General features: G+C 44.9%; 2 protein-coding genes across 2 annotated transcripts in view; both read left to right on the forward strand.

Annotated features, from left to right (window-relative positions):
* The window catches only part of LOC137541535 (speedy protein 1-A-like), a 76,937-nt gene extending 62,616 nt beyond the window's left edge, over positions 1–14,321 (forward strand). Inside the window, exon 7 of the transcript XR_011025202.1 lies at positions 13,700–14,321. The gene's annotated coding sequence lies outside the window, so the exon portion shown is untranslated. The remainder of the gene's footprint in view (positions 1–13,699) is intronic.
* LOC137541536 (speedy protein 1-A-like) lies at positions 82–13,369 on the forward strand. Its single transcript, XM_068262872.1, has 6 exons — positions 82–266; positions 6,192–6,313; positions 7,732–7,790; positions 7,910–7,995; positions 11,389–11,551; positions 12,247–13,369. The coding sequence occupies exons 1-6, from the start codon at positions 217–219 to the stop codon at positions 12,421–12,423; spliced, it is 657 nt and encodes a 218-aa protein (XP_068118973.1). The 5' UTR covers positions 82–216; the 3' UTR covers positions 12,424–13,369.
* Positions 14,322–15,020: the final 699 nt, after the last annotated feature.

The following is a 15,020-nucleotide window of genomic DNA, read 5'->3' on the forward strand; positions in this document are numbered from 1 at the left end:
GTGCAGGGGGCGGAGCTAGAGGTCTGGCAGGAGGCTGATTGCCGTGTGGATGGCAGTTATTCGTCACTCGCTACAAGCATTGGATCAGGAAAGTCACCAGTTGATTTCTCTCCTGATTTCTTGTGCCTGAAGTGAATATTTTGACTTCCAGTCAGTTTTATTTAGCCAAAGCAACAGCCTACAGTGACACACTCCATCCAGTCACCGTATTTCACCATGTTTCTTCGTATTCTGATCAGCAAGATGCGCTCAAGAGACAGCGAGAGGTAAGAGGAGCCACCAGAGGGCAGCACAGAGTTGTGTGTTTATCATTCTGTCATTCATGTTGTAACTAAAGCAGAATAACATCCTCAATATAGTTTATTATTAACCTCCTGGGTGGGATGGCTGACATTATGGGGGGGCAGGATAAAGGAGCTGAAAGCGGTAGGCCCGACATGAAGCCTGCAGCTCAGAGACTCACTGCTGGCGGTCGGGAGGCTTCTGGCGGCTCTGTCTGCTCCTGATGGCTTCTCCCGCCCCTCCTGGCAGCCAGGAATCTTTTACCTGGGGTGACCGACAGAAATGCTGCAATTTAATGTGTGACAGCTCCTCTTCTGTAAGCAGAGCTGCGGATGGGAAAAGGATCCCCCTCTTCACTGATCAGCTGCCAAATACTGAAAAGTGACATTTATGAGCATTTTTGAAACAAATTATATTGGGGCTTTTATTTTTTTTGTGGTTTATGAGATCTGGTGAACCAACACACACACATACATCCCAACTATTTGAGATGAGAAAGAGGGACACTTAAGACACGCCTCTGCCACGTCCCTGATCCCGCCCCGTCACACCCCTCGTCACGCATATCACAAAGATTGCATAAGAAAAAGATGTTGTTTTATAATTCAAACCACACTGGTCCTTTCTATCCTGGTTCATTTTCCTTCATATTTGAAAATAAGAAATATATCAATTTAAAAGATGGGAATAAAATTTAGAGCCAATTAAACACATTTTTCAGTAGGAAATACATATATTTACATAGAAAGAGGGCCAAAGTCCTGAAAGAGGGACACATGAGGAGGAAAGAGGGACTGTCCCTCCAAAAGAGGGACAATTGGGAGCTATGCACACACATTCAGATTTGGTTTAAGAATTTTTCTATGTAGATTGGGCTGCTCAGGTGCAGGGGGCGGGGCTAGAGGTCTGGCAGGAGGCTGATTGCCGTGAGGATGGCAGTTATTAGTCACTCGCTACAAGCATTGGATCAGGAAAGTCACCAGTTGGTTTCTTTCCTGATTTCTTGTGCCTGAAGTGAATATTTTGACCTCCAGTCAGATATAATATAGTCAAAGCAACAGCCTACAGTGACACACTCCATCCAGTCACTATATTTCACCATGTTTCTTCGTATTCTGATCACCAAGATGGGCACAGGAAGAGACAGCGACAGGTAAGTGCAGCCTCCAGGGGGCAGCATAGAGTTGTGGGTGTATCATTCAGTCATTAATGTAACTGAATCAGAATAAAATCCTCAATATAGTTTTTTATCAATAACTAGCTGACCTAAGCCTGTTGCGTCCTGTCCCAACGGCTGTCAGTGCTGGACATGCGCAGTAGCACAAAAGCACTGACACAGGGACATGGGAAGCAGGGACACAGGAATCATACACCCAGCCACCCGCTGACCAGCCGCACTACCGGACGCCTGCTCAACCACCGCCGCGCGCTCACCAGCTGCACATGCGGCTGTCCGGTGACCTGCCGCACACCTGGCCGCCCACTCACACGCCGCCCGCTCGGCTGCCCGCTCGGCTCCCTGGTCCCGTCCTCCTGTCTCTGTGAGGCCGGGTCCGTGCTGCGCAAATGCGCACAGCAGTTCAGCACGGACAACGCTACACAGAGACAGCACACGCAGGGACACAGGGAGATTATTATAGAGGATGCTCAGAAATGCCTCCATGTAATGAGTAACAGCTCCTCTTCTGTAAGCAGAGCTGCAGATGGGAAAAGGATCCCCCTCTTCACTTAAATGATGAGCTCCCAAATACTGAAAAGAGACATTTCAGTACTTACATGTTATACCATCTGCAGAGTTTGGCAGTTCCTCGTTTAGAAACCATTCTATATCCCCCAATATAATGCCCCTATTCCATGTTCCTCCATTACAAGCCCTCCATAATAACGCCCCATTACATGCCTCCATCCCATGTGCCTCCCCTCTACTGATATCTTTATATTGCTCACATTATAGTGTTCTCCATTTCAGTTTTCCCTTTGGGCCCATTCACACTTGTAAATGCAAAATGTTAGCGATTAGCGATAGCCTTTTGCACAGGTGATTTTACCGTGATTATCCCGGTAAAATCACTGTAAGATCACAAAGTTCCCGCTTTATTTGCAATTGCGATTAGCATTTTTATAGCATGCTAATCACGATTGCTCTTCAATAGCGGGAAAACGCTACATGCGATGTGTTTAGCAATTGCCGCCAATTGCAAATCACCTGTGATCGGTGGCAGTGAGGTCACTGCCATATAGTAAAAAGGCACTAACGGCTCGGCGATTAGTGGTAAACGCCCGCTAATCACCCTAGTGTGGATGGGCCCTTTGTATCGTTTCCCCATTATAGAGCTCACCACACAGGAGTGTAACAACAGAATAGCATGGCTGGTTCTATTCATTGTTGGGAGAAGTGGAATGTAACTATAGATTAGCAGGAAATTACAGACACGTGACATGTGACCATTTCCTGTGTTTTCCACTCCTCACTGAGGCAGCAATAGGGCTGACAGGTTCACAGACACCAGATCATCACATAAATCATCCGTACAGAGGTCATGGTTTACACACAGATTACTTTTACCTCAGAGTACAGCTGTTCAGTTTTTTCCTTTCTGGGGTTTCCAAGATACTTCCAGATGCTGCGTTGCCTATAAAAAGGATAAAGACACATCAGATAAATTATCCAATATGAAGTGCCACACAAAGCAGTCTCATGCTAATAGGTGTAGGTCATGGCTGAGTCACTACTGGCAGATATGTAATCAGTGGGCTTATATTATGGAGAGCTACAAATGCATTTTAACCATAGCTCCCAACTGTCCCCTTTTCGGAGGGACAGTCCCTCTTTGGGAGCCCTGTCCCTCTGTCCCTCTTTCACTCTCATTTGTCCCTCTTTCAGGACTTTGTCCCTCTTTCTATGTAAATATATATATTTCTCTTTAAAAAAAATGTGTTTGATTGACTCTAAACTTTATCCCCATCATTTAAACTAATTTTAAATCGTTAAAATGAAGGAAAATGAACCAGGATAGAAAGGACCAGTGTGGTTTGAATTTTAAAACAACATATTTTTCTCATGAAATTTTTATCGTAGGCGTGACTAGGGGTGTAATGGAGGCGTGATCAGGGGCGTGGCATGGGTGTGGCTTAAGTGTCCCTCTTTCTCATCTCAAAAAGTTGGGAGGTATGATTTTAACTAAAGGGGCATTTGGTTTTCTTTGTGCCTTGTGCAACACATCTCAGTGGTTCTAAATCTAAACATTATAACTGTTTATCCTGTGTAAGACTCTCTTATGCCATTCTCTAGATCAAGGTGGGAAAACTTTTTGGCCTTAGGGCCACATTGGGTTCTCAAGTTGGACAGGGGAGCCGGAGTGCAAAATTGGGTGTGGGTATGACAGGATGGGGAGGGGGGGACACAGGAGTGTCATGCACTTTAAAATGGGTGTGGCCATGACCGGATGACGGCGGAGCTAACGGTAATTTAACAGTGCAATGCAAAGACAGTGGGCCAAAGTTTTCTCCCAAAACACAGGTAAAGTAACCCAAAAGGTGATTAAACAATGTTCCCCTCACCCACAAACAACAAAGGGACAGCAGGCAGACCCCTCAGACAGCAAGATACATAATGTGGCAGCATTTCACCAGAAAATGCACATAATGGTGCAGCCTTTCCCCGGAACATTCACATAATTGTGCAGCCTTTTCCCAGAAAATACACGGAATGTGAGCAGCTTTCACCAGAAAATACACGGAATATGAGCAGCTTTCATCAGAAAATACACGGAATGTGAGCAGCTTCCACCCGAAAATACAGAGAATGTGAGCAGCTTTCACCAGAAAATACAGAGAATGTGAGCAGCTTTCACCAGAAAATAAACGTAATGTGAGCAGCTGTCACCAGAAAATACACGCAACGTGAGCAGCTGTCACCAGAAAATACACGGAATGGGAGCAGCTGTCACCAGAAAATACAGAGAATGTGAGCAGCTTTCACCAGAAAATACACGCAATGTGAGCAGCTGTCACCAGAAAATACACGGAATGGGAGCAGCTGTCACCAGAAAATACAGAGAATGTGAGCAGCTTTCACCAGAAAATACACAGAATGTGAGCAGCTTTCACCAGAAAATACACAGAATGTGAGCAGCTTTCACCAGAAAATACATGCAATGTGGGCACCTGTAAAAAAAAAAATGAACCATTTACTCACCTGGAAGAAGACTCCTCTCCCGGCCTCCACTGCGCAGCTCCCCCGATGATCTTCCGTGCAGCCAGCGGCTGACAGGCAGACCAGGGCTACAGGAAAATGGAGCCCGAAGCCCTGCACTGGAGACACAAATAGTCTCCAAGGCTTTGGGCATCATTTTCCCATAGTCCTGCTCTGCCTGCCGGAATCCACAATCCCGCAGGCAGGAGGTGAGCTGCAGGCTGCTACCGGTGAACTATTAGACGCCGCAAGTCAATTCACCTCCTGTGGGGCCAGGCAATACCGGCCCAGCATCGGCAGGCTGGATGAAATGGCCTAGCGGGCCAAATCCTGCCCGCGGGCTGTAGTTTGCTCGCCCCCCCTGCTCTAGATCTATAGCTATACCTTACACTGATGAAAGCCAAATAGCATGAAACAGCTCTCTGCTAGTTGGATTATATGGCAGAAGTACAGAAGACTCTGCCACCTATCAGCAGAGCTTCACCTCTTCCTGCTAGGGCACAGTAAGTAGGATTACACACATTACCATGTGTTTCCATGTATTATTATTATTGATTTATAAAGCGCCAACATATTCCATGGCGCTGTACAAAGAATGTAATTGAAGCAATTGTTCATAAATGTACTTCTTGTAACCACACAGGGCTGCAGTTATATGGAGGTGTGCAATGAGGACAACACCTTCACTTATGCCACCTTATCATATAAATACATGCATGTACCGCTGTGACCTCTATATGTGTAGATGGAAATAGACAATATTGTGACACTTCTATTACAACATTAGTCTGGATGGAATAGAAATATCTATACACAATATAGGTCACAAATGTCTATATGGTGGATCGCTATGTTCTTATAAAGTCCAAGTCCCTTTCTGTTACATTAAGGATTTCCGTCAGTATATATCACACAGCGCTCTCCAACCTCTTCCCCATAAACAGAAATGCCTCCTTTGTGCAGCTAATGCTATAGACCCCTCCGCAACCTGCGTGGGAAACCCCTTAGTGCCCACACTCACCGTGTGCCCCACACCAGCATAACATTGCTCTAGGAGCACTTAGCAGCATAGCACATGTACCAGCTACTTTCTCAGTAGGAATAAGAGCCATACCGTATATATGTTGACTGAAATCTCTAATACAAATAAAGACAGTATTTGAATTTTATATAGTGTAAAGTTACTTTTTGCAGACAATGAGGTTGTCCATGTTCTACAGCGGCAAAAATAAAGTGACAAAATGCCGCTTTCACCAAAGCCCCACATTGCTGCAGATCACAGCTTTTCTGCAAGGTTAAAGCGAAACTGTATAGAGAGAATAGTAAAAGTTAGATACTTACCTCAGTAGAGGGAAGTCTGGATGTAATAGGAATGGCTGGTGCCTGGTACCCGCCCCCTTGCCCATTATAATAGAAAAGGCTGCTGCCATATTGGGCAACTGGGCGGAGCTACTGGGTAGAGTTTGATAACTTTTGGTACATGTTAGCAGACAGTTTTCAATAAATCCAGTCGGGGTTTGCTGGATCCCTTGTTCTGTCCAGTGTTCCCCAGCCTTTAGTAAATCTCCCCTATCTGCACATAGTAACTTCCCCTGATCTGTATATCTTTCTTTGGACGCTGCCATCCTCCTCATCAAGTAGTTTACAGATTTGCAGAATATCTTTCCCAGCATGCATTGCCAGATATATAAACGTGTGTAATTTCTACCTACAGGAGTGTGGAGACTGTGACTGACCCAGACGGACAGACAGCGGAGACAGGATGCCTCTCATCCCACCCTCAGAAACCGGCCAACATTACACGAGCCATGAGGAAAGCCTTCTACAAGCTTCTTGGTCAGATATTTACCCTCTTCACCATTATCAAAACCTGTTAGGCTGATTTATGAAGACAGTGCAAAGAAAACTGGAGCAAAAATGGAGCAGTTGGTCACAGCAACCAATTCAGTTTCATCTGTTCATGAAACAAGGTTTGTGATTGGTTGCCAGGTGTAACTGCTCCACATCTGATCATGGTAACTTAGCACTTGTGGTGATAAATCAGCCAGCTGTCTTTGAATTAGTTCCTATTTTATAAGCTTATTCTGAATTGTATTTTTATAGTTTGGACAGTATAGGTGAAGATTACAATATTTGCTATAATGGACCCTGGGATAATGGGGAAGATAACTGGGGTGGGGGCACAGCTGAGGGCACAGGAATGGAAATAAGTCGGGGTGGGGGGGCACATCTTAGGTGGTAAAGCTGCATAGTATACAGTACTACCACCAGACTATTTAACATTTAAAAAAAATAAATTTTATTCTCCTGGATATGTACAAAAAAATCTATATAAACACCTGCAGCTGCCATGAGATTGCCTCACCTAAGTTCTCATACTGAATCCTATGGAGCTGAATTCTTGGCAGCCATTAGAAGTGACATGTGAGGAGGTGTGTAGTCCAGAGAAGTCCCAAGGCTTCCTACGGATACAGTATATTAATGTCAAATTCTGAATAAATGCAAAGTGATGAGGTACTCACAAAGGTGGGTTGCAAGACCAGCAACCACAGTATAAAAACAAGTGAGGAAATCCCGTCCCCACTCGGGCTCTTTGTCTTCAAATTTATGGGTCGCACTCCAGAAAAAATGATTGTTCGGGTACACAAAACAAACAATTGACAGCAACCTCTAATAGCTAGGGGGCTGTAAACAATATCACTGGGAGGGAGAAGGTGCCCCAAAAAATAACCATGGATGTAATAAATATAAAATGGCTTACCTCTAACAAGAAGGGGCAACGCCAATATAGGAAAACATTTTTAATAATTAGACACAAAAACGATAACACGTTTCGCGGAGCACAGTCCGCTTCCTCAGATCAAATAAAGCAGTGTCTGAAAAGATGAATATTGTAGACACTCCTTAGCACAATACAACAAAATACAATATTAAATATTAAAATAGTAAATCAACATAAAAGGTAAAACGAAATGGGTAAATAAACCATCATCTGTTTTTTTCAATCATATATTTCCTCTACTCCTCTTCCTTTGTGTATCTATAACCTCATAAAATATATTATTATTATTATAAGCGTGATTAAAAGGGACAGGCTGCCTAGTGGTGAGTTTGCAGGGGGTGTGGCTATGGGAGGAGTCTGTAATGGGAGTTCAGGGCCATGACGATGGATAACAGACTTCTCTTCTCTATAGTACAGTAAATTATATAACTATTATAGTTCCAATATCTGACTGTTTTATTCTATTCAACAGACATTCCACAGATCAAGCATCTCTTTGAGCTGGACGGATGCCGCAGAGTCTCAGACAAGGTAAATATCAGCAAATAATGAATGGGATTATTATGCTGTTTTCTCACACAAACACACTGAGAATACAGAATAGATTTCCTATTAATAAATGCTAATGTGCTCTGTAATTGTCATTTCAGTACCTGCTGGCCCCGGTCCTCATCTATTTCCACAGAGCTGGCCTTTCCATCGAGGAATGTACCGTCCAGAATTTCTTTGCTGCTTTGTAAGTATTGGAGTTCCTCTCCTCATTCATATTTCCAGATAACTGGCTGTAATATATCAGGCAAGAGAACTGAATGTCTATTAGAGCACCACTGCAATAATTATTTTTATTTTCTACCACCTAAGAGGTTTATGTACTGCTTACCTGAAAAGCTACCCATCATACTCACCTACATGATCGGGTCCTAAACTCTGGAGTGTCATGTGACCTCCCATCCACACAGACCATCTTCTCCATCCCAGCTTCAGATCTTTGTTTTTAGATGCTGACCCTAGACCCCAAGTCATCTCATCCCACAGACATGAACTGGACAGACTAGTCCTAACCCCTTCCATAACCCTCCATGCTGCATTTCACATTGTCACATGACACACCCACAATCCCCAGTGCCTTAGCCACACCTCCTATCATAGCACAGGTTAACGTTCTTCTTCATTTTAAGAGAAGAAAACCAGAGGTAACGGCTAAAAAAAGACATTATCGGCTATCGGCAAACTGAAATACCGCTTTGAAAGAACTCTGTATCTGGAAGACCATTATTTTAAGAAAAAATGGCGTGTCACAAACTGCTACATTTGTGTGAAAAAATATTTAATTACCGTACTGCGGTAATTGAAATCTACGCCGTATTTATGGCTGCTTATTCTTGCCATGGCGTAGATTCCAATTACCACACGGACCCACCGCTACCGCCGATGGTGCCGCTCTCCCCGTCGCTGAAGCTCACTCGCCCTGCTGTCGGTGTAAGCCGGTCAGGGTCCCTTTTCATTGGCTCCTGACCCCACAATCACTGTGATCTCATTGCCACTATCACTACAGCAAGCATGGACCTTCCCAGTAATGGCCTTCAGTGTAGTACATATAAAATGCAGCTGGCTCTACAGATAGCTATGACTGTGCTGCCTGTTCTGGCTGCCTGCCTGTGGGGATCTGCTCAGGATGGAAGTCACTGAAGCTGGCTCTGTACGAGCGGCCAGAGATTACTGTGGTCTCCTCATGTGCTGACCTGGCTTCAGTGACTTCTGCACTGACCATGTGATCTCCATCCACACAGGCCGGAAGCTGGAAGGGACAGAATGGGTGCCCGGCATCTGGTGGGTCAGGCAGCCCATTACACCCTACTGAACAGGGGGGACGTCTTCATCTGTAGCAGTGATGGCCAATATTAGGGAATTGTAATGTTTGCTGCAATCACTACAGTGGAATTTCACTTGTAGATCTTCCCCATTATAAGTACAAACATCATTCCACATAGACTGGGGTTTCACGGAACCATAATTTCCCCATCAGATACTGCTGCCATATACAGAGATGCGATGATGTGTAATATGCGTAATATGTTGGCGCTTTATAAATACAATAAATAATAATTATAATGATGCTAGAGTGCTGTTTATTGGTGACATGTCAGGGCATAGGAGACTGTTAGATGCCAATTCCAGGGCATAGGAGACTGTTACATGCCAATGTCAGGGTATAGGAGACTGTTAGATGCCAATGTCAGGGTATAGGATACTGTTAGATGCCAATGTCAGGGCATAGGAGACTGTTAGATGTCAATGTCAGGGTATAGGAGACTGTTAGATGCCAATGTCAGGGCATAGGTGACTTTTAGATGCCAATTTCAGGGCATACGAGACAGTTAGATGCCAATGTCAGGGCATAGGTGACTTTTAGATGCCAGTTTCAGGGTATAGGAGACTGTTAGATGCCAATGTCAGTGCATGAGAGAATATTAGATGCCAATGTCAGGGCATGGGAGACTGTTAGATGCCAATGTCAGGGCATAGGTGACTGTTAGATGCCAATGTCAGGGCATAGGGAAATTTTAGATGCCAATGTCAGTGCATGGGAGTGTATAAGATGCCAATGTCAGGCCATGGGAGACTGTTAGATGCCAATGTCAGGGCATAAGAGACTGTTAGGTGTCAATGTCAAGGCATAGCAGACCGTTCGATGCAATGTCAGGGCATAGCAGACCGTTCGATGCCAATGTCAGGGCATAAGAGGCTGTTAGATGCCAATGTCAGGGCAAAGGAGATTTTTAGATGCCAATGTCAGGGTATAGGAGACTGTTAGATGCCAATGTCAGGGAATAGGGAAACGATTAGATGCCAATGTCAGGGCATAGGAGAACTGTTAGATGCCAATGTCAGGGCATAAGAGACTGTTAGACGCCAATGTCAGGGCATGGGAAACTGTTAGAAGCCAATGTCAGGGCATAGGAGACTGTTAGCAGCCAATGTAAGGGCATAGGAGACTGTTAGAAGCCAATGTCAGGGCATAGGAGACTGTCAGATGCCAATGTCAGGGCATAGGAGACTGTTAGAAGCCAATGTCAGGGCATAAGAGACTGTCAGATGCCAATGTCAGGGCATAGGAGACTGTTAGAAGCCAATGCCAGGGCATAGGAGACTGTTAGATGCCAATGTCAGGGCATAGGAGACTGTTAGATGCCAATGTCAGGGCATAGGAGACTGTTAGATGCCAATGTCAGGGCATAGGAGACTGTTAGATGCCAATGTCAGGGCATAGGAGACTGTTAGAAGCCAATGTCAGGGCATAGGAGACTGTCAGATGCCAATGTCAGGGCATAGGAGACTGTTAGAAGCCAATGTCAGTGCATAGGTGAATTTTAAATGCCAATGTCAGGGCATAGGAGACTGTTTGATGCCAATGTCAGTGCATAGGTGAATTTTAAATGCCAATGTCAGGGCATAAGAGACTGTTAGATGCCAATGTCAGGGCATAGGAGACTGTTAGATGCCAATGTCAGGGCATAGGAGACTGTTAGAAGCCAATGTCCAGGCATATTATCACTTAATTAAGGTAAACCTATGCGAAAAACTCACAAAAGGTACATTTACCTGAGGAGAGGGAAACCTGTGGGTGATTTAGAGGCTTCTCCTATCTTTCTGCTGCCCATCTCTATCTCTATCTCACCGGGACCCTCTTCCTCTGCATGGCTGTGCTCCTGTCCATGTACAAGCGTGGCCACACTGCGTAGGTGCACAGATGGCCAGTGCCTGCACCGTAGCACAGAGCTGCTGGTGTACGGAGGACAGAGCCATGCATGAGTGGCTCCATGCTACTGAGCAGATGTGGGCCATCCGTGCATCTCCACAGTGTGGCCATGCTCAGAAACCGATCTATTCAACAAGTCCTTGTCCAATCAGTGCAGAGGGTCCCAGCACTGGATCAGTGGGGTGTGGAGGATGGGGGAGGCCTCTGGATTATATAGAGTCTTCCTTGCACTGAGGTAAGTATCTTTTCTTTTTCTTCCAGGTACACTTTCAACTGAGCACAATTCCATTTATAACTACATATTACAATTCAGCAATGCATATGTGTATGTCTCTATAGCAAATACTTATTCTGCCATAATGTCTGCAGGTATCTCGCAAATGAGATGGAGGAGGATGTGGATACCTACACGTGCGTCTTCCTATTCGGTGCAGAATTCTTTGTGAACAGGAAGGAGTTTGATGATGTTGTGTGGTCCCTGTACCGACGCCTGAACTACAGTGCCTTGGTCAGTCCAGAGGAATGTCGTCATGTAAGTACAGCCCAAGCCCTAAACATTATCCTGAAATGTGATGGAAAAATGATATGTAAGTAGGATGTTATAAGTTACAACCATCACAGCAGAAACCTTATGAGCCTCTTTACTAAGCAGAAGGATTGCACAATGGATCCCTTAGCATAGTGTGGCTGTGATTAGCTGAGTAGCAGTTGAGCAGCACAGTACATAGACACAGCGAGTTATCTTCTGTATTGCTGGAGCCATGCCTGGCACCTCCTGCATCAATGCACAGCTCCACTGAAATACACAGGGAACCACTCCATGTGCAGCACCGGCCATGTCACTGCTCACATGCCACACCAACCACACTGTTATTACACATCATATAATACATGAGGACAGCATGCCCCGATCCCCAACATTACTAGCCCCGGTACCCCATGCAGGCTAGTATTTACCAGCAAGACCGTTAGCAAGGATCTCCATCCTCAGCAGCACCAGCCCACCTGCTGCATATAATCTGGGGTACACTGCAAAAGGGGGCATGTCACTGTGTCATGTAAACACACATGGAGATCAGACCTCCGATTTTACGTCAGGCTTTAGTTGTCTCCATTCAGTCACAGTATTGTATCATTTCTTATAAAACACAACCTGAAATATTCTTTATCTTCTCTGCTTTATACTTCCTTCCAGCGTTACTAATATGAATTTATATCTTTTATTAGGTCATGAGGTTTCAGTTTCACTGGGCATGGAGGAGACAGAGGATGGCCTATCACGGACCGGCCATCATGGAGAAGTACAGGTCCGACAGCGAAAAGAAGGGGATGCATCCGTCAAGAGGTTACACCTGTGACCGTTGTGAGAGGTCCAGGAACCAAACCTGTTGCATCTTGCAGTAACTGTCATCTACTGCACCTCCCCCTCCCCTGCCCCTACCATCTTCTCTACAGACTGTGACCATCTGCAGTGACTGTCACCTCCTGCTTCCTCTGACACATTCAAGCTCTTCCCATCTCCTCCTATCTTGTCATCTCAAGCAGCTTGTCACCATCTACAGCTCTTGCCATCATCTACAGTGTCATCTTCAGAAGCTCCTATCATCTCCTGCAGTGCCGGTCATTTCCTGCACTGACTGTCTACTTCAACTGAACTCCTGCAGTATCTGTCATCTCCTGCAGTGGTCGACTTTCAATACAGTTCCTGCAGTGCCCATCATCTGCAGCGACCGTCCTTCAATATAGTTCCTGCAGTGCCCATCATCTGCAGCAACCGTCCTTCAATACAGTTCCTGCAGCGCCCATCATCTGCAGCGATCGTCCTTTAATACAGTTCCTGCAGTGCCCATCTGCAGCGATCGTCCTTCAATACAGTTTCTGCAGTGCCCATCATCTGCAGTGATCGTCCTTCAATACAGTTCCTGCAGTGCCCATCATCTGCAGCGATTGTCCTTCAATACAGTTCCTGCAGTGCCTGTCATCTCCTGCAGTGTTTGTCCTTCAATACAGTTCCTACAGTGACCATCATCTGCAGTGACCATCTCCATCTCATCACCTGCAGGACCTATAACCTCCTGCAATGAATGCCTCCTTCATCCAATGTCATCAATTACAGCTCCAGCCAACTTAAAACATCAATAGCCGCTCCCGACATCAACTAGCCTTAAGCCTCCAGCTCCAGCCTTTAACAACCATGTTAGCAAGCCCCTCCAGTCATCCACAAACATCCTAGCTTGCAGCCCCAGCCATCTACAGCCATCTTTCATGCACCCGGAATGTGGACATATCTGAGGTACTTATTCATTATTTGGCCTTCAGTTCAATTCCAGCTTGGAGCTGTGCCACACAACCCACTTGTCACACAAAATTATGAGAATATCTGGGTACTTACTCGCAGAATCCCCATGGGTTTGTATGATGCCGGGGAGGTGGGAAGCATGGCACTTCTCCAACTTAGATATCAAGTTGATGCCACATCTAATAACCTCCTTAGCGGTATGATTCATCCCAGATTTAGTGTCTAAAAGCAGTACAACTCTTTCTGTGAAAAGAATCACACCACTAAGTACAGTCAGCCAGAGAGCCCCCCACCTAGTGCAGGCAGCCAGAGAGTGACCCGTGAGTGTAGGTAGCCAGAGCGTCACCCCTAGTGTAGATAACCAGTGACCCCCGAGAGTAGGTAGCCAGAGCGTCACCCCTAGTGTAGGTAACCAGTGACCCCCGAGTGTAGGCAGCCAGAGTGTAACCCCTAGTGTAGGTAGCCAGTGACCCCCGAGTGTAGATAGCCAGAGGGTACCCCCTAGTATAGGTAGCCAGTGACCCCATACAGGTAACAAACACCTGAATTGCTAAATATATGACAGGGTATGATACAATCAAACACTGGGATCTAACAATCCCCATTAGCCCCTAAATGTATAAAGGGTACTATAGTACCTAAAACATAACCTTTAATAAGTCGTTTGATAAAAACGGGCCATTAAACCATGACCATATAACACACAACATCTGGGGGGGACCACACGCACGCACGCACGCACGCACACACACACACACACACACACACACACACACACACACACACTCGATACTATGACAATTCATCTCATGAAGAAGATAGGGTAAAGGCTCAGCCCAAATACAGCTGACAGTACATTATTAGCCACACCCAAATACAAGAAATACACAGTGGTAAATCACAAGGTCATAGAAGGAAGACGTCACTGGCTGAAAGCTACAGATATCTTAACTTGTCATATACAGGGTAGGAAAAGACCTCAAGTCAGCGCAAACCAAGTATAGAAATGATCCCTACTAGCCACAGAATTTATAATAGGTACTATACTACCTAAAACATAACCTTTAATAAGTTGTATGTTAAAAACAGGCCATTAAACCATTACCATATAACTCAACATTTAGGGGGGGGGGGGGGAGGGACTCTACATATATATATATATATATATATATATATATATATATATATATATATATATATATATATATATATATGTAATAAATGAATACTATGACCAATTTATCTCATGAAGAAGATAGGGCAAAGGCTCAGCCCAAATACAGCTGACAGTACGTTATTAGCCACACCCATATACAAGAAATACACAGTGGTAGTGGAAAGTCACAAGGTCATAGAAGGAAGATGTCACTAGCTGAAACTTGTCATATACAGGGTAGGAAAAGACCCCAAGTCAGTGCAAACCAAGTAGTGAAAGCAGGCAGTATAGCCTAATTACTGCTGCACTGCTTGATAACCCAAATCATGACAAATAGGACTAACCCCCCACTGACTAACAAACACCCATTAAATCAACATGTTTCGCTTATTAATACAATTAAGCTTCGTCAGGAAAAATAATAAAAGGTGCCGTGCATAACAAAGTGACATGAAGTATAGGCCAAGTCAGGTCTCTGACTTCATGTCACTTTGTTATGCACTGCACCTTTTATTATTTTTTCTGACGAAGCTTAATTGCATTAAT

The sequence above is a fragment of the Hyperolius riggenbachi genome, chromosome 12 (genome assembly GCF_040937935.1).
Source record: "Hyperolius riggenbachi isolate aHypRig1 chromosome 12, aHypRig1.pri, whole genome shotgun sequence".
NCBI lineage: Eukaryota > Metazoa > Chordata > Amphibia > Anura > Hyperoliidae > Hyperolius > Hyperolius riggenbachi.